Raw genomic sequence first — 21,774 nt, forward strand, 5'->3', positions numbered from 1 at the left:
CAGCTCGCCCCCTTTGGAAAGAGACCCGCTTCGACCGGTGCTGTCGGTCGTAGCGGGTCTCACGCATGCGCACGAAGGAGCCGGCTCCCTCGTGCGCATGCGCACTGGACAAACATCGAGACGGCCGTGCGGTCGTAGACCGTACGGCTGCCTCTGAATAAAGCCCTTAGTGTGGTGCTTTGCAATAATTCCTGTGCGATTTTCACCCTCCTGCCAGGAGAGGTCCGGTCCATACAGAGACTGGGGTGGCAGTAATATATTTCCAAGAACAGTGGCCAGCAACCTGCCCCAGCCCTCAGCCATTACAACTCTTAGACTGGGTTGAATGGTGATTAAAGTTTAACGTATTCAAAAAACAAAAACAACAAAAAAACATATATATATATATATATATATATATATATATGTGTGTGTGTGTGTGTAGTATATGCACACATGTGTATGTATATACATATATATATATACATTTACATACATATATATATGTAACATATGTATATAAATATGAATGCACATATATATATATATATATGTATAATATATGTATAGTATATATGTGTTTGGTTTCGTTTTGGTCTACAGTGCTGAACCGGGAGACGTGTTTAGCATCAGGCTGGTTGCTGGTTGGGGGGGGGCACCAATGAACTTTCTCACACAGGGCACCAAAAATGCTTTTGTAAAATCAACTATCTAATCTCTTACACTGGGGTGACTTAATTATAGGTTAGTAAATGAATGCACAGCTACAATTCCATTCCAATCACTGGCAGCAACAGGGGTGTTTCATGACCGCCCACTTTGATTGGCAGGAGTAAGAATCTTGGTGTAGTTTCTATAGAAGTGAACCAAGCACCCATGTTTATTCATGGTCCTGCTCCACAAGGTAACTGACCCTCTAATAGAGTAACAATGTATAATTTGAGTACAGTCTAGAACCTGACCCTTAAAGGAGGGGGCAGGCTCATGGGCACAACTACCATAGGTGCAAGGGTGCAGTTGCTATGGAGTACAGAGCTTAGGGGGGCTCATCTTCCTTGCCAAAGTTACATGTGTTATATACATTTTTCAGCATTGGGTGGTACATAGGGGCCCTTACAAACTTTTGCTGTAGGGCCTTCAAATACTTAGTTACACCCCTGTGTGCCCCCCAGGCTGTGGAGCCCATTGGGATTTCCTCTGTACCCTTGTAGTCCCATCTGACACTGAAAATATTGAATGAAAATACTTATGCCATAACCTTTCCACAAATTACCAGACCCTCCAACATGAACTAGTTAATTACTGGGTGTTTCAACACCGATGGCTGCAATCATACATTAGGTGGGAAGTCCAGAAGCAGAGCATTGTGTACCTGATGGAAGGGGTCATGTTGGAGGGTCTGAATTACTAATAATGAAAAAGAGAAATTATTACATTTAACAATTATTCATCTCAAAAGTCTAATCGCAAGCTTAGATTTGCACACTGTAGTATGCAATATCTCAAAACAGAGTATGCAAACTCCGCTGTTACAGTCCAGGTTTTAAGGATATCCATGCTTGAGCACAGAGGACTTAATTAGTAGCTTAGTCAATTTGATGTAACTATCTGGACTCAAGTATGGATATCCTTAAAACTTGGACTGTAATGGCGGAGTTTGGGAAACACTGGCTTAAAAGTCACTTGACATGTCAATTGTGTAAGAAATGTAACTTCCTGGCTCTAATGCTAAAAGGTATGTACAGGTTGAGTCTCCCATATCCAAAATGCTTGGGACCAAGAGTATTTTGGATAGCGGAATATTCTGTATTTTGGAATATATGCATACCATATTGAAATGTCTTAGAAATAGGGACCAAATCTAAACACAGCATGCATGTATGTGTTATATACACCTTATACACACAGTCTGCAGGTAATTTTATACAATATTTTCAATAATTTTGTGGCTCAAGCAAAGTTTGTGTTCATACATGAAATTTAGTTATGTTTCATATACAAATAATATACAGAGCCTATAGGTCATTTTATACTTTATTTTTTAATAATTTTGTGCCTTAAACAAAGTTTGTGTACATTGAAACATCACAAATCAAAGGTTTCACTATCTCTGTCAAGCTAAAAATATTCTGTATTTCAGAATATTCCGTATTTCGGAATATTTGGATATGGGAGACTCATCCTGTATAGTGCTAATTGCCACCAGGTAGCAGCAAGGTAACATCAATCCCTGGTGCTAAAAATGAAGAAAGCAGCACAAAACCCAATAACCTAAAATATTAATCAGAAATAATAAATTATAATAACCAAAGTGACACGTGAGCCCGAAGCTTAAATCTTTTATTTGTGATATGTATCTATTAAAATTTACCACATAATTAATTAAAACAATTAACGGTATCACAGTTTTATAACACAAAATGAAAACTCAAGGCTCTTTGCTATTTAGTAATTATATACATTACATGCAATTGCACATAATAATATAGTGCAGACATAGCTGTAAATTTGAAAACTAGATACACATGTATTCATTAAAATTAGGAACCTTCAAATTCCCAAATAGTCAAAGGGTCACTCAACATAGTCAAGGGCTACAGCTAGTATATATAAGAATAGACAACAAGCTGTGTCAGAATTCAACGTTTCTGTCTTGCGACCTTTATCAAGAATATATATATATATAAACTGTTGCATGCGGCTTCGCCCACAATGGAATTGCTTCTGACAAAATTTTTTTATTTGAGGTGCTCCAGTTGTATTGCTTTGCACAGGGGTCCTGCAGGAGTGGGGCCACCGTGACCAGCAGTGCTATACAGACTGATGGCAGCAGCGCCTTCACCCACCACTTATGCAAATGTCACTGTGTGCCCTGTGCACAGATTGCACAGACTGCTATGTAGCCGGTATACAATCGGGAAACCGACAGCCGGCTTCCCAACTGTCATATCCTGGCGAGGGTGAAATGCCGGGCGTCTAGATGTAGATGCCTGACATTTTCCCGACGCCGGGAGACAGGCGCCCGGCATCCCAATCGAAGGGATGCCGGGCGCCGTGAGCGGACAGCCGCGGGGGGGCTTAGGTTTAGGGCACCCGGGGGGGGGCTTAGGGTTAGGCACCCCCCCCGGGAGGGTTAGGGTTAGGCTAGGGGAAGGGAGGGATAGTGTTAGGCACCCCTGGGGGGACTTAGGGTTAGGCACCCCCCCGGGGCACTTAGGTTTAGGCAGAGGGGTAGGGGGGGTTAGGGCTAGGCACTTAGAGGGGATTAGGGTTAGGCACTTGGGGGGAGGTTAGGGTTAGGCACCCCTAAGGAGGGTTAGGGGGTTATGTTAGGTAAGTTTATACTTACCTTAGCGACGATCGGCCAGCGGTATTTCATACCGATTCCATGTAGCCTATCCTTTTCAAGTGAACATGAGTCCAAAGCACCTCTCCCCCCACTCCGTACTGGCCGTGCACATTTTTCTGCACCTATCTCTAAAGGTGCGTATCCACTAGCAGATAGAGCAATGACAGTACGACTGCAACACTGTAATCGTACAGTCATTCCTCATCCAGGGGTGTATCTAGGGTTCCAAGCGCCCATGGCAAAGTAAGGGACTGGCGCCCCCATATTGTAATTATGGACAGCATGCTCTGCAAAAGGGTTGTGGCCTTGTGGGGAAGGGACGTGGTCACACATTAACTCCCCCAATTAAAATTATGCCACACATTACTGCCCCTTACTTGTATTACACTGCAGCAGTTTGTGAATATGGCGCTGCCAGAGTATGTGCGTTATGCCACACAGAGTCCATTCACGTAGTGCTCCTTATACTTATACACATTATATCACACTGTAGTAGTGCCCCTTATGACACATTATGCCATGCAGTAATGCTCTTTGCATATTATGCGCCACACTGTAATGCCTGTTACACATAATACCACACTAATGCCCATTACACATACCACACTGTAAAGCCCTTTACACATGCCAGACACCATAATGCCACATACTGTAATACCCTTTACACTTAATTACACATATTGTAATGCCTTTACACATAGCCACATATTGTAATGCCCTTTACACATAGCCACAATTTGTAATGCCCTTTACACATAGCCACAATTTGTAATGCCCTTTACACATAGCCACCATTTGTAATGCCCTTTACACATAGCCACCATTTGTAATGCCATTTACACATAGCCACCATTTGTAATGCCCTTTACACATAGCCACCATTTGTAATGCCCTTTACACATAGCCATTTGTAATGCCCTTTACACATAGCCACATACTGTAATGCCCTTTACACATAGCCACATACTGTAATGCCCTTTACACACTTAGCCACAATTTGTAATGCTCCTCCCCTCCAGTGGCTCACCTCTCCCCCCTTCAGTGACTCCCTTCTCTTCCCTCTCGCCCCCTCCAGTGACTCACCTGCTGCTGTACCTCCAGATTCAGGCTGCTCACCCATGTCCCGGGTCTTCTCTCCCCCCCCATGCGGTCTCAGTTGCCATAATGCATTGCGCGGCAGCGTCAACGTCACGGAGAGTGCCGCACCAGCATTCATGGACTCTGGAGGCAGTGAGTAGCCATCATGACTCTGCCGCTGAGGTGGTCTCAGGTGGTGGGCAGGCGCCGTACACTGTCTATTTAGATGGCGCGCTGGTTGGGAAACTGCTCCTCTCCTCCTCACTGTAGATGATCACGCACGGCCCCACGTCGTGACGTCACCGCCGCGCTCTGATCATATTGGTAATATAGCAGGGGAGGCGGAGCTTGGGAACAAGATGCAGGTTCACCCGGTCAGGCAGAGGTAACGCGTTCCTGACTGGCCGGGCATTGATTACATTAAAAAACATGGTGTCTCGGAAGTGGAAGCTAATGGGTGGTCCGGTACTATGTGATTCTACCCCTTGGCCATGTGTGGCACCACTGGGCGGCGCCCATACCTCGGCCGGCGCCCCTGGCGAGTGCCATCCTTGCCAATGGGTAGATACGCCTCTGTCCTCATCCGCTGTAGTGCCTGCACTGAACGATATGTCACTCAGTGCAGGCACCCTCCCTCATCCCTGAACATGGTCAATCTGTCGTTATCGACAGATTGACCGTAATGTTTAGGCAATGATTGGTGTCAAAAATGACCAGCAGGAGTGTGTATCAATGGTTGTTTTCAACATTTTTATGCTCGATTGGTGAACGATTAATGAGCGATTGAACAATATCGTTCAATTGCTCATTTTAATCGCCTAGTGGATACGCGGCATTAAATTGATCATGTCAATACATTTTGTTTTTGGTATTGCTCAGCTTTAACTTGACAGATCACGATGAAACAAAGTGCAGGTTATTTCTAGGGGTTTCCAATAGAAAATGAGCAGTTTTTTTGAAAATCTGTTCAGTAGTTTTTGCGCCAACTTAGAACAAACTTACAGAAAGAATCTTATTATATTAGTGTATATATATATATATATATATATATATATATATATATATATAGGATATAGTGGGAGCGCTGGTTTATGAAGAGCGAACACAATAATGAATAAATATTTAATAGCATACAATAAAAAACTGTGAGTGAATGTATAATACAAATAATTCAACTCTAAAGCATGAACAAAAAGTTCCCTTCCTGTGCAATGGAAGAACAAAGGAATATTTAGATGTCTGTATAGTGAACAGATGATCCACACAGAAAAAATGTCCTGCTGTATTTAAGTGAGAAAAAACAGCGATAATATCCTCTTTGTAGCAAAATGATTTCTGGATTAGCTACAAAGGTTATTAGGTAACCACTGTAGAGAACCAATAGGTAAGTGAAGCGCAATGTCTTATTATGTACATGCTAACCCCAACTTAATGTATCTGTGGGGTAAGATACTCTAGCGCCCAATAGCGGGAGTATGAAATCTGCGTGTGTGGATCAATAATTACCGTCTCGATCCCCGATGGTCAAAGTCCCGCACATGGAGTAATGGTAATAAGGTCTGCAGGTGGCTGGTGCTCCACCGCTCGTCAGCAGGAGCACAAATGCTGGCTGAAAGACTGCTGGGTGGACTGTCTCCGTGCCAAGCTGTGTGGGCACCTATCGGTTTAGCTGGCCAAATTGAGGGCCGAATGACGGTATCACAGCGAGCTCCCTGTTCTCGTGCAATGTTCTCATGCACAGGCAATCTGGAAGGGCTAATACAGGATGTTCCTTGACGCATTTCTCCGGGCAAAATAAATCCCGGTTTCCTCAGAAGGCATAACATCCACTGATTTGGCATGGGGTTTAAATAGCTGTGCTTGTTCCTCATTTTTAGGAGACGCTTTTCAGCTGTTTGCTTTCCTCAACTGTTTTGCTTTTGTCATTAAATAATTCGATGTTTGTTTACACAAAATGGAGTAGATTTTTTTTCAAAAGTATCAGACTCATGATATCGGTATTCATATTACAAATAAATATAAAAGTGCAAATAAGTAAAAACTAAATATATATATATATATATATATATATACATATATATATATATATGTTCGAGTCAATGTGTTACTCAGTTTACTTAACATATAAAATAACATATTTATAATAATTGCAATAATATCCATACAGATAAAACAGGATAGCAAATGACAATATATATGCATTGGTTTATTTTAATTTAATTTGATTGAGTTGATTTATATCAGAAAACGATCTAAATATTGTTCTTTATCTATACATGGTATTATTATACAGGTTGAGTCTCCCATATCCAAAAAGCTTGGGACCGGGGGTATTTTGGATATCGGAATATTCCGTATTTTGGAATATTTGTATACCATAAGGAAAAATCTAGGGAATGGGACCCAAATCTAAACACAGAATGCATTTATGTTTTATATACACCTTATACACACAGCCTGCAGGTCATTTTATACAATATTTTCAATAATTTTGTGTATCAAACAAAGGCCCTCATTCAGAGCCGCTCGTTAGCGGCAGTACGCTCGTTCCGAGCGATGTTTGCACATCTGCGCATGCGTACGGTTTTTAGTACGCATGCGCGAACCAGTCAGTGCGGCCAAAAATCGTTTGTACGCTATATAGCGAGTGCCTGCTATTTTGAGTGACAGAATGAGGCGTATGTGGGTGGTAACAGGGGAAGGTGCTTGAAAATGGGGAGTGGAGATCCGAACGCAGGCGTGCTTAAAGGTCAAAACGGGCGTATTATGGGTGTGCATAATTAATACAGCAGCGTCATTGACCACGTCACTGGGTTATTTTATAGCCAGAACTGCTCGCAAATTTGTGGTAGCAAACACCAACCACAAGAATAGCGAGCAGTTCATACGCTGGTCGATGTACTCGATTAATCTAATAAATAGCGGACATGACGTATGGTGCGAGCGGCCAGGGGGCGTTTTTAACAAATAAACGAGCGTATGTTTTGCTCGCTCGTTCAGACTTAGAGGCGTGAACAGACTGCAATTTGCGAACGGATCATTTGAATAGCCACCCCTTGTTTTTGAGCGAACGACCGCAAATAGCGAACGGCTCTGAATGAGGGCCAAAGTTTGTGTACATACATGAAATTCATTTAGGTTTGATATACACCTTATACACAAAGCCTGAAGGTAATTTTATACTTTATTTTTAATAATTTGTGCCTTAAACAAAGTTTGTATACATTGAACCATCAAAAAGCAAAGGTTTCACTATCTCAGTCATGCTAAAAATATTCCGTATATTGGAATATTCCGTATTTCGGAATATTTGGATATGGGAGACTCAACCTGTACTAACAACACTTATTTTTGAGGTGGATAAAAAATAGACACAATAATCATTTGAACGTCATTAACATTCTTTTAAGGAGACAGAGAATTACTATTGCCCCTAGATATATACCTTACGTACAACATGTGCAACATAGTTAAAAGCATGCAGGATAATGATGCATATATAAGTACCAGAAACATAAAATAATAATCTTTCTAATAAATATGTGGAATAGTTGGCCCATATACTTGCCATTTAAACATTATAAACAATGTATAATAATAACAACATTACCCCTTAAAACATTTTTTTTAATCACGCGCTAATAGTGCGACATGATTAGCCTACAAAATAAGACAAACTAAGGATACCAAAAAACAATGGTTAATAATAACTTACTTGCTAGGTATGTTGTGTGAACAACCACAGGGAATATTATCCAATAACTGAAAAGTAATTTGGGGGCTGTATGCTCAAACAAATCTTCAACCTATATATGAAGAATTGGGACAAATACAATATCTCATAATATCTTACTGACATTGATGGGATGTGTAAATCTAACAGCCCCCTGACCTATCTAGAACCTATGTGTAAATGAATTACCTCTCATGATGATGACTCTCCCAGTAGGATATACTATTTGATCCAACAATACCCCTCCGAAAACATGGGCACTGAACTAGTATCTGAATCCTGGCAATGTGGTGGGAACACTACTCTTGTCTGAAAAAAACACCATTGGAGTGACCATATGTCGTGTGGGGTTACTGATTTGGATCTTCCCAGATAGATCTTGGCAATATCTGTACCTTGACAAAAGAAACACACATGTGAAGAGCTAAACCTATCTCCTTATTGATGTACTGATGAGAGGAAAAAAAACATATCAAAAAGTCCAATTCGATAGTTTCATTCAGTCCATCTGGGAGAAGTGTGTGCAATGCATGAATCCAAAAGGCTTCTCTCATGCATAACTTTTTATAGCTATCTCCTCCCCTTTGAGTGATGGGTATTTGTTCTATTATTACTGCTCTGAGTAACTCTGGATTAGCCTCATGCTCTTGTGCGAAATGTCGGGCTATACTATGTTTTGTCATACGGTTGATGATGTTCCGTCTATGTTGTAGACATCGGAACAGTACGACCCACATATTGTTTGGTGCAGGGGCATGACAAAACATAGATGACATAATCCGTCTCACAATTCACAAATGTATCTATTGTGAATTACTTTCTTGTGGTGGCTGAATGAAAATTTCTCTCTCTGTTAGAAATATGTTTACAAGTGGTGCATCTAGCATGATTGCTCCTAAAGCAATCAATGGGTTTTGGAGCCCACATGATGGTATTAGAGATGTTAATTTTATTATTCTTTGATTGAAATGGCTTGAAACTAACTTCCTTTGAAAGTTATCTGTCTTTTTAAAAATCACATTATCTTGTAATTCAGTTTTTAAAATAGGGTCTAATTTCAAAATTTAAAAGTTATTTGTCATGATGTTCTTGATTTTATGTGACAAACTGTTATGATTAGACACAAATACAAGAGACTTGTCTATTTTCCCACTCTCTTTTGGAGATTGAAAGGTTGGCAGTGAGGGAACCCAAACCAGAAATTATAGGTTGACCTGGGGGATGGTGTAGTGCTTTGTGTATCTTGGGGACATGATAGTAGGTGGGTGTGATGAGATGTAAAGGATAAAGAAACAAATACAGATCCTTGGTGATAATACTTTTCTCTAGAGCACCCTGCAATAAATCATATAATTTGGATTGAAAGTGATTGGTGGGATCTTTCTCAATAGTGGTGTAGAACTTTCTATCGGAGATTTGTCTTATTGCCTCCGAAACATAATCTGTGGTGTTCTGCACCACTATTCCACCACCCTTGTCAGCCGGCTTGATAGTTATTGATAGATCTTTCTGTAATTCCTTTAAAGCACACCTTTCTTGTTGCGTTAAATTATGGCAATATTTTAAATCTGTATGTGTTCTGGTGCACAATAGTTCAAATTCCCTCAAAGTTTTTTGGTAGAAGGTTTCAATTGGAGCACTTTTATACTGCAGTGGGAAAAATTGTGATTTAATTTTACAATCCACTATTTTAGGATTACAAGTAGTTCTGGAGATATTATATACAGTACATGGGTGGTAGTTTCGATATGATTGTCAGTATAAGTATCATTTTCTTCCAACAGGGTGATTAAATAATTCAGGGAATACTGTCATCCTCTGTCAGATTACAATTAGAGGAAGATATAGTGTTGTCAATAATTATAGGAAGGCCGTCTATTTTATATTTCTTTAGATCTTTGTGGGCAAAGTAGCGCTTACAGCAAAGATTTCTAATGAATCTATTCAATTCTACAAAAAGATCAAATAGATTGGGACCAGAGGATGGAGCAAATTTTAATCCTTTTGAGAGCAAGTTTGTTTGTGCTTTGGTTAATTGTTTATTAGAGAGATTAAATATCCCTTTTGAGGTCTTAGTTTTTGATGTTAATAATGTCTTTTGTGATCTTTTTTTCTTTTTTGAAGATACCACTCTCCCTAAACGTTTTCCTCTAGGTCTAGATCTGGGGTTCTGTCTATTAGATTGGTGTTGTGAAGATGTGGAGGGACCTGAGTTTGAATTGATAGGTGATTCAAATCTTTGTCTTTGTTTAAATGAAAAGGGGCATGTGTTTCTGTGTTAATCGGGCTTTGTTTTCTCATACCTCCAATATGATTACTAGAATCTCTGTCATCTTTACTGGCAGGCTTATTGTATTGTTGATATTGTCTATTTGATTAGATATGCTGATATGGGGGTCTATACCATTGATTAGAATGTTGTTTTAATCTGGTATAATTATCTTTAGAAAAATGCGCAGATCTGGAACGATGAGAATGAGGATTGTGGACATTTCGTCTTATATTTCTCCCTTGTCTAGACAGTGTCCTCTTTCTCCAATATTCAGATGTTTCTCTTTGTATGACAGGTTTTCTATTATAGTTCCTCACCCTCTCATCTATGTAATCTCTATAGTCAATTTTTCTTGTCAATTATATCTCTCTCAAATGACGCCTCGAAATCTTTTTCTTAAAAAACTGGATGTTCTTGGAAAAGATTCAATGCTGATCGTGTTTCATCAATTTCAGTTTCAATCTTTTTAATTTTCTCCTCTCTATGGGAAATCAATAATTTCATCAACGAAAAAGAACACTGGTCTAATGTTTCATTCCATTTCAATGTGAAATTGGGATCATCTTTAAACGAACAATTTTTTAAAATTCGTAGATCCCTCGGTATTCTTTTTGCCTCAATATATTTCCCCAACATGCATTTGTCTAACCAATGTCTAGTCTCATCTTTTAGAAGATCTTCCAATTTGCAAAATAATTCAATAATGGATGTTTTTAGGCCATCATTACTAGCAACTCCATTTTCAGATTTATTAAAATATCCTTCTCTTCTATTGAAACGTTCTGAGTAACACATAAGACTCATTGTATGGCTGGGCGAGATGCAGCACCTGAGCAGAAGCAAAAACTAAACAAGAAAAGAAATAAGGTGCGCCACTTAACCAGTCAAAACAAATCTTCAAAACTGTTTTGAAGATTTGTTTTGACTGGTTAAGAGGCGCACCTTATTTCTTTTCTCATATATATATATATATATATATATATATATATATATACATACACACAGGTCTATCTATATGTGTATGATAATGTGCCTAATGTCTATCTAGACCAAGCACCCTAACCTCTCCTCGCAGATCTCATTGGCTGCCTACCCTGCCCACAAAGCTGTCACTAGTTTCCTGACAGGATGCAGTCCCCTGTCCTTTTACAGCTCTCACTGTCTACCTGCCAGGACATAGTACAGTCCCCTCACAGCTCTTACTGGCTGCCTGCCATCAAGGCATAGAGTAAGGTTCACAAAGTGTGAATCCAGTAGGCCTGTCTTATATAGCCAGCCCCTCCTCAATCATATTTACACTTTCTATTCCCATCAATCTTAAATCTATTAGATTTTTAGAATGGTGGGAAACAAAATGTTGTGGGACATTATTTATTAAAACCTTATGTTTTAGAGCACAGGTTCTCAAACTCGGTTCTCAGGACCCCAAACAGTGCAAATTTCCAAGTCTTCTCACAGAATCACAAGTGAAATAGTTATCTCCACCTGTGGGTCTTTTAAAAGGAATGAGTATGAAATACCGCAGATTGAAATCCCAACTAGAGAAGTCTGATAGGACTAGATCCCGACTAGGGCTTGTAAGTACCCTAACCCTCCCCTCCACTCCCCCTTACCCTAACCCTTCTTTAATGGTGACTAATCCTAAGTCCCCCTGGGGGTGCCTAAACCTAACCCTCCCTTCCTGCACCCTAAACCTAACCCTCCCAGGTGGGTACCTAACCTCCCCCCAGTGGCACCTAACCCTAACCCCCCTCCCCCTAGCATAACCCTAACCCTCCCCGGGGGGGCCTAACCGTAAGTCCCCCGGGAGTCCCTAAACCTAACCCTCCTCCCCCACAGATAAGTGCTAAAATGCCCCGGACTTACCTCGTTTGGTCCAGCGTCTTCCTGCATTCCAAAGTCAGGATTAAGATAGGCGTCGGTATTTCAACACTTATTTTTAAGTCCCCTGTTGGGCTTTAGCCGTCGGAATATAGAGCGGTGGCATCTCATCCGCCGGTCTATTTACCTACATCCCTTAATGAATACACCTATGCTCCTGCTGGGTGACCTGCAAAACGTGACCTGTGTGGGGTCCTGAGAACTGAATTTGAGAACCACTGTTTTAGAGGGAGTACAGTTCATCTTATATATGAGATGCATTCCAGTAAATAAAATACATACTTTGTTTGACTGTTAATAAATTGAAACATATGAAAATAAATGTGAGTAATGTTTGATTTATAGCCTCTTTCTATTTGTACACGCAGTAGAAGACACCATGCCACAATATAAATGAGGCAAAATAGAGTTCCTATCAGGTTTAAAACTAAAAATAATAGGTGATATTATATATTTAAGGCTGTAAGCTTTATTAAACTGATGGAAGAACATTCCGCAGTAAAGGTTTAAGTAACGGGTCTAATTTGAGGATTGTTAATGTTTTTGCACAATTGTTTAAATGTTGAGGTGAATTGTTATATCTAGAAATAAAATTAGATGTGGGCTGCACATTCACTTTCCCAGATAACAAATCCTTTGTATCAAATCTAAGCAAACCTGTATAATCTGCCTGTAGTAAATCAATATGACATTTCTTACATTTAAAAGCTTTATGTAACCCTTTAGCTTGTTTATTGGAGATGCCAAAGTAGAACAATTCCTTCTCAGTCTATGGAACTATCCCTTAGGGATATTTCTGAGCCATGATATATGACGGTTGTTATAAAAATGCTAAATATTATTGCCAGCTGATGGGGCAATGCTGCTGCAAAGCAATGTGAAGCATTACAACAAACATGTGTATCACACTTGCCATGAAGCATTGCAACAAACATATGCATCACACTTGCCATGAAGCATTGCAACAAACATGTGTATCACACTTCCCATGAAGCATTGCAACAAACATATGTATCACACTTGCCATGAAGCATTGGAACAAACATGTGTATCACACTTGCCATGAAGCATTGCAACAAACATGTGTATCACACTTGCCATGAAGCATTGCAACAAACATGTGCATCACACTTGCCATGAAGCATTGCAACAAACATGTGTATCACACTTGCCATGAAGCATTGCAACAAACATGTGTATCACACTTGCCATGAAGCATTGCAACAAACGTGTATCACACTTGCCATGAAGCATTGCAACAAACATGTGTATCACACTTGCCATGAAGCATTGCAACCAACATATGTATCACACTTGCCATGAAGCATTGCAACAAACGTGTATCACACTTGCCATGAAGCATTGCAACAAACATGTGTATCACACTTGCCATGAAGCATTGCAACAAACATATGTATCACACTTGCCATGAAGCATTGCAACAAACGTGTATCACACTTGCCATGAAGCATTGCAACAAACATGTGTATCACACTTGCCATGAAGCATTGCAACAAACATATGTATCACACTTGCCATGAAGCATTGCAACAAACGTGTATCACACTTGCCATGAAGCATTGCAACAAACATGTGTATCACACTTGCCATGAAGCATTGCAACAAACATATGTATCACACTTGCCATGAAGCATTGCAACAAACGTGTATCACACTTGCCATGAAGCATTGCAACAAACATGTGTATCACACTTGCCATGAAGCATTGCAACAAACGTGTATCACACTTGCCATGAAGCATTGCAACAAACATGTGTATCACACTTGCCATGAAGCATTGCAACAAACATGTGTATCACACTTGCCATGAAGCATTGCAACAAACGTGTATCACACTTGCCATGAAGCATTGCAACAAACGTGTATCACACTTGCCATGAAGCATTGCAACAAACATGTGTATCACACTTGCCATGAAGCATTGCAACAAACATATGTATCACACTTGCCATGAAGCATTGCAACAAACGTGTATCACACTTGCCATGAAGCATTGCAACAAACATGTGTATCACACTTGCCATGAAGCATTGCAACAAACATATGTATCACACTTGCCATGAAGCATTGCAACAAACGTGTATCACACTTGCCATGAAGCATTGCAACAAACATGTGTATCACACTTGCCATGAAGCATTGCAACAAACGTGTATCACACTTGCCATGAAGCATTGCAACAAACATGTGTATCACACTTGCCATGAAGCATTGCAACAAACGTGTATCACACTTGCCATGAAGCATTGCAACAAACGTGTATCACACTTGCCATGAAGCATTGCAACAAACATGTGTATCACACTTGCCATGAAGCATTGGAACAAACATGTGTATCACACTTGCCATGAAGCATTGCAACAAACATGTGTATCACACTTGCCATGAAGCATTGGAACAAACATGTGTATCACACTTGCCATGAAGCATTGCAACAAACATGTGTATCACACTTGCCATGAAGCATTGAAACAAACATGTGTATCACACTTGCCATGAAGCATTGCAACAAACATGTGTATCACACTTGCCATGAAGCATTGCAACAAACATGTGTATCACACTTGCCATGAAGCATTGCAACAAACGTGTATCACACTTGCCATGAAGCATTGCAACAAACGTGTATCACACTTGCCATGAAGCATTGCAACAAACATGTGTATCACACTTGCCATGAAGCATTGCAACAAACATATGTATCACACTTGCCATGAAGCATTGCAACAAACGTGTATCACACTTGCCATGAAGCATTGCAACAAACATGTGTATCACACTTGCCATGAAGCATTGCAACAAACGTGTATCACACTTGCCATGAAGCATTGCAACAAACATGTGTATCACACTTGCCATGAAGCATTGCAACAAACGTGTATCACACTTGCCATGAAGCATTGCAACAAACGTGTATCACACTTGCCATGAAGCATTGCAACAAACATGTGTATCACACTTGCCATGAAGCATTGGAACAAACATGTGTATCACACTTGCCATGAAGCATTGCAACAAACATGTGTATCACACTTGCCATGAAGCATTGCAACAAACATGTGTATCACACTTGCCATGAAGCATTGGAACAAACATGTGTATCACACTTGCCATGAAGCATTGCAACAAACATGTGTATCACACTTGCCATGAAGCATTGGAACAAACATGTGTATCACACTTGCCATGAAGCATTGCAACAAACATGTGTATCACACTTGCCATGAAGCATTGGAACAAACATGTGTATCACACTTGCCATGAAGCATTGCAACAAACATGTGTATCACACTTGCCATGAAGCATTGCAACAAACATGTGTATCACACTTGCCATGAAGCATTGTACTGTGTGGTGTCTGCGGTCACACAGCTGGGAGATCATTAAGCCCCATACTGACCTATGACACCACACTACTCTCCGCTGAGCACAGAAAATAAATAGGGATAAGCATCTTCAGCTCCCTGACAGGCACAATTGCAGTTCCTTTCCTTGCTTTCCTTGCTTTCCAGCAGTTACTCCTATGTTCTAATAAACAGTATACAATATACAGAATAAGATAACAAAACAAAACAATAATCATTTATACTCTTATTTGAGTACTCCTTATTGTTCATGCTGTTACTGTAAAGAGTAATTTCACAATGACCAGTATCAATCCCAACCACTAATCGGCTAAATGATAATTCAGTATCAATATTAAAAGCAGTGCTAATGTAAGTTTGGAACCATATACTGTACATACAGTAAGTCATCTTACACGATAAGGCTTTCCTGTATGCCTGCAGAATTTACGAAGCAGCGGGAAGAAGCAGCTTACAGAAGCCGCTGCTTCATAAATTCTGCCCTTAGCCCCTATGATTGATGATATCCCCAACCTCATGAGCATCTACTTAGGATGGATTCCACCAGTTTTCTTTTACTTATTTCTATAAATAATAATTTAATCAGTTGAAGGTGAAAACTTTTAATGAATTATTTGGTACCATCTAAGCACCACTGGGCATATATAATTATCCAGCATGATTCTTACGTTCTTCTTTCAATACTGTATACAGTATTTGACTAGTAATCATGTCTTTAACATGTTAACTAATACATATTGTATTTCTAAGCTTTATTTACAGTGAAGTCCCTTTAGCTTCTTTATTACTTGTATTCCCTTTCTAGCACATTACTTTTGGTTTCAATTATATTTCCTATGTTGAATTTGCTTTGGTAATAAATATGGAATCTGCATTCTCCTGAAGTTCTGATTATATAATTACCTATTCCCCAGGTATTTCGCCGGAGGCTGTTCTGCAGCAGTTTGGAGAGTATTTCTTTGAATTCTGTAAAAGGTCGGGATATGACCACATGTTGAGGACTCTAGGTGGAAATCTTTATGAGTTTATTGCTAATCTGGATGCCCTTCACAGCTATCTATCATTATCTTACCAGGTAAGACAATACTAACTAAATAGATTTAACCCAATACAAACAAGTTCCACAGTGTATTAATAACTTAACTATTTTTTTTCTCACAAAATTCTCAGCAATTGTAATTTCTTATACATTTAATATTTTTAAAAATGTGAAAAAGTTTTAGGCAGGTGTGGAAAAAATGTTGTAAAGTGAGAATGCTTTCAAAAATAGAAGTGTTAATCGTTTATTTTTATCAATTAAAATGCAAAGTGAATGAACAGAAGAGAAATCTCAATCAAAGCAATATTTGGTGTGACCACCCTTTGCCTTCAAAACAGCATCAATTCTACTAGATACACTTACACCACTTTTGTATCAAAGTTCCGGGTCTGACCCGGGGGTTGGAACAGGGTTCCAATCTGGATCAAACTCGGAACTTACCCCTTTCATACTGCAGGGCCCACCCAGGATATTCCCGAGGCGGCGCCGATCACGCCGGAGCCAGGTCTGCAGTGATCCGGCTCTTCTGGCGTTGCAGTGAATGCTTGGAGATTATGTCATAGTGACCCATATCACGCTGATTACCCTGCAGGGTGCCACGGGAATGACCCGTGGCCAACCCTGCAAAGTACCCAAGTTGGATCCCTGGGTCCCTGGACCCAGGTGGATCCATTTTCACAGACAAAAATCCCAGGTTGATACGCATCAACCTGGGATTTTTAGGTCGGTGTAAAAGGGATCTCACACGAAGGGCAAGATTTACCAAGCGGCAGGTTCTAAACCCTGGCGGTTTGGTGGTGGTTTGATGTCGGGTTCTGAATCCCGGCGGTTTAGTGGCAGTTTGACGGCGGTTTCTGAATAACACCAAAACCGGTGACAAGTAACTTTAGCCCTAGTCCTGTTCTATTCTATTCTAAAATGTATTTTGATGCCCGTTTTGGACTTAGTAAGTCTGCGGATAGCAAAGCCGCCACCAAACCGCCGTGGTTTAGAACCCGCTGCTTAGTAAATTTTGCCCAAAGTCAGGGATTTTGTAGGGTTATAGTTAGGTGAGTGATTAACCAATCATACCAAACAGATGGTAATGATTACCAAATATTTGTATGATTTAGATTTATCTTCTGTTCATTCACTATGCATTTTGTTTATTGATAAAAAAATAAACTATTAACACTTCTATTTTTGAAAGCATTCTTACTTCGCAGCATTTTTTCCACACCTGCCTAAAACTTTTTCTCAGTACTGTATTTTTAAAGTATTAAATGTAAAAAGAAATGATATTTACAATAAATGTTGGATGAGCTTGCAGTGACAGCATTTGATCAAGCTTTTAAAGTGCCTCTGAGTGCCGCCTCTTTCTGCATACTATTTGGACATAGTCTCTCTCTCTCTCTCTCTCTCTCTCTCTCTCTCTCTTCCCGCTCTCCAGTGTAAACAGATACTTAGGGGTATATTTACTAAAGTGAGAGTTTTTAGAAGTGGAGATATTACCCTTAGCAACCAATCAGATTCTACATAACATTTAACTAGCACCGTCTAGAAGATAATAGCTAGAATCTGATTTGTTGCTATGGACAACATCTCCACTTCTAAAAACTTTCACTTTAGTAATAGTAGTATAGCCAGGGCCAGCTCTACCATTAGGCAGCTTTAGGTAGCTGCCTAGGGCGTCAGGGTCTGGGGGGCGCCACAGAGTCTGCCTATCACAATATTAAGTATGTGTCTGAGTGACAATCTTGTTGTACTAATGCAGGTGATGGCTGTGGAACTTCTAAGATGTCACCTCCTTACATTCACCTGAAGGGCTGGAAAGTGGATCTTGGTGGCGGCAGGGGAGGGTGGGGGCGGTTCAGTTGGCTGAAGTTTTACCTAGGGTGCAGAGACACTTTGCACCGGTCTGGAGTATACCCCTTAGTGGCAATACCCCCCCAATGGCACATTCCCCATACCCATAGGTGTCCATAAGCCCCCATTATGTTAGTGTTGTTTTAGTTTGTTTATAATAAACCACCCAGCATATTTGTGCTCAGGGGGGGAATGTACTTATGAGGTGAGAAGGGTGGATGGTAAGTATACTTACCCAACCCCTGTCGGGATACCAACCATTGAGATGGCGCAGTCGGTATTGTGACAGGAGGCATCCCGACAGCCAGCATTACATACCGATTCACTCAGTGGGAACCTATGTTCCCCTATACCACACTGGGGGCTCATGAGTTACTGGTAGAGGCAAATTACAGTAATAGGTTTCATGGTGTATATTTTACATTTAAAAATGTCTTCCTCTATATTTGCATCAAAGCAGCTACTTATATAAACCATTTTTACGTTGAAGCAGGGTAGTGCTGTGATATTAAGGTTACACTACAATCACCTACCTGTGATAGCTGGCATCAGATTTACCATTTTCCTGTAGTTGTGGGTTAGAATTGCAAGGTGATTTTAGGTGAACACTTTAGAAAGATCCGTCCAGCCAGTCAAAACATTCTTTAACAAAAACAGCATCTTACTAAACTAATCCCAATTAATAACATGGCACTGTAGCTTAAACTTACCGACAATTGCAGTGTTTTCAGTAGACGATGATGCATTGCTGTGACCTTATTGTATAGAACAGCAATCTTCAGAAAACAGAAGTGACTCATTGTGTATTTTCCTTTAGCATATACTGTCTCTCTAAGGAGGAAACTTCTCACACCCATAACAAACACTTAGAATTGTCATGTAAAATTCTGTCTGTACTAAGCCTTCGAGAGAGATAAAGTAACAACCAATCTGCTCCTAACTGCCATTTGTCAAACAAAGCCTGTAAAATGATAGTTAGGAGCTGATTGGTTAGTACTTTATCTTTCTCCACTTTATCACTCTCAAAGGCTTAGTACATCTCTCCCTCAGTCTTCTACCTCTTTACCACCCCATTACAGTTCCTTCTGTGTTTTTCTCTAAATGCCTCTAGTTGTATTTTGTGTTAATTTACTATTTGTTTTAATCAGGGAATATTATTAGTATAATTTATAAACTAATTAGAAGCAAGAAAGATGAAACTAGATCAGAGTCATCATTTATAGAATTTATCCATTGTCATAGGTGGTGGTTTTACGTCCAATCAGATGTATCTGAAGATTCTTCATGCTGTACGAAGTACCTTATTTACAAGCAAGAGAAGTGTATTATGTCTACTAAATAGAAAGAATAGTGTATTGATACTTATTAATAAATCAAAATGGGCATGTTCCATAGAAATATCTTATTAAATAAATTTTTACATGTTAATTTTGCCTTTGTCAGAAGTCAGTTGTGGGAGGCAACTCATGCAGACGGGATGGGTACAGAATGCCGGCGTCGGGATGGGTACAGGATGCCGGCGTCGGGATGGGTAGGGGATGCCGATGCTCGGGATGGGTACAGGATGCTGGCGCTCAGGATGGGTACGGGACGCTGGCGCTCAGGATGGGTACGGGATGCAAGGCTCGGGATGGCTACGGGATGCTGGTGCTCGGGATCCTGACGGTCAGAATCCTGACCCCGGCGTACCGACCAGGTTACAATCCCAACGGCTCTAGGTAAGGAATCTTCCTTACTGCGATAGACGATGTCGTTATCATGCAATCGCTTGCTATGTCGCTGATGATACGCACTCCCGCACGTCATCAGCGACATCCTCCGTCGTCCCTACATGCAGGTCCGATGGGCAATATTGTTAGCAGGGGGCCATGCTGCCGAATGCAGTATGGCCCCCGCCATCGCTCTATCGCCAGCAAGTGTGTGTGTGTGTGTGCACTTGCTGATGCCAGCTCCCCCGTCGGGTCCTGTCACCAATGAGGTTGGGCACACTAGACATCGTCTAGTGTGTACCGGCAGTAACATTTTAAAAAGCAAATATAACCCTACAGTGTCATAAAAAGGATAAACAATATAGGATTTAGACAAATTGAGAGTCCCCCTGAATACATATTTATTTGTGTGCTTTTGCATCATCACTGGGGAAGTGAGCCAATCTGGCTTACTCTCTTGGGAGCCCAGGAGAGCTCCCTGAAATTCAGGAGTCTTCCAGACATTCTGGGGGAGCAGGTCAGTTTAATCTAATCCCCATGTGGTGACTACAACATTTTGGAAAAGTGTGAAAGTGGTTTTTGCAAAACAACGAAAATGAATGATGCCTAGTCCTGATACGGGATTTAAACTACATCCTCCTGATACACAGGATTTACAGCACAAATAGCAAAATCATAAATAATCAGCTAAGCTGAAGCTTCACTCTTTAGGTGATGCGTTCTATCCAACAGGACACCTGAGTACTATGGAATATACAGTAGCGTTCTATCCAACAGCACACCTGAGGACTATGGAATATAGCGTTCTATCCAACAGCACACCTGAGGACTATGGAATATAGATTACTATCCAACAGCACACCTGAGTACTATGGAATATAGCGTTCTATCCAACAGCACACCTGAGTACTATGGAATATAGCATTCTATCCAACAGCACACCTGAGTACTATGGAATGTAGCATTCTATCCATCAGCACACCTGAGTACTATGGAATATAGCGTTCTATCCAACAGCACACCTGAGTACTATGGATTATAGCATTCTATCCAACAGCACACCTGAGTACTATGGAATATACAGGGCCGGATTGAGGGCCACATGGGCCTGGAGCTGACCAGTGCTGTGTGGGTGTGGCCAGTGCCATGGGAGCGTGTACACCCTTATACTCTCAGACCCAATGTCTCCCTAAATATGTAAAAGGAAAAAAATGCTTAATTTTGTGAGGCAAATAGAAATAGAATTTTTACACTAATGATTTATGGCCGTCCGTGTGGAGAGCAGATGGCCAGTCAACATCATGTTGTCATGACAATGGGCCTATTTTTATGTGGAGACCTGTAGCTGTAGCTTCATCTGCCCCATTGTTAATCTGGCCCTGGGAATATAGCATTCTATCCAACAGCACACATGAGTACTATGGAATATAGCATTCTATCCAACAGCACACCTGAGTACTATGGAATATAGCGTTCTATACAACAGCACACCTAAGTACTATGG

General features: G+C 40.5%; 1 protein-coding gene across 3 annotated transcripts in view; it reads left to right on the forward strand.

Moving 5' to 3' along the window:
* The window catches only part of LOC148506797 (putative guanylate cyclase soluble subunit beta-2), a 72,298-nt gene that overhangs the window by 2,914 nt on the left and 47,610 nt on the right, over nucleotides 1-21,774 (forward strand). For 2 of the 3 annotated variants that reach the window (XM_088446278.1, XM_088446279.1), the window contains exon 1: nucleotides 16,654-16,752. In XM_088446278.1, coding sequence (XP_088302404.1) covers nucleotides 16,669-16,752 — 84 coding nt within the window. In that variant the 5' untranslated portion in view covers nucleotides 16,654-16,668. Of the gene's footprint in view, nucleotides 1-16,591; nucleotides 16,753-21,774 lie in introns of those variants that run through there. The other variant, XM_088446280.1, reaches the window with a different exon arrangement.

This window comes from Taudactylus pleione, unplaced genomic scaffold, assembly GCF_031769625.1.
Source record: "Taudactylus pleione unplaced genomic scaffold, aTauple2 ptg000395l, whole genome shotgun sequence".
NCBI lineage: Eukaryota > Metazoa > Chordata > Amphibia > Anura > Myobatrachidae > Taudactylus > Taudactylus pleione.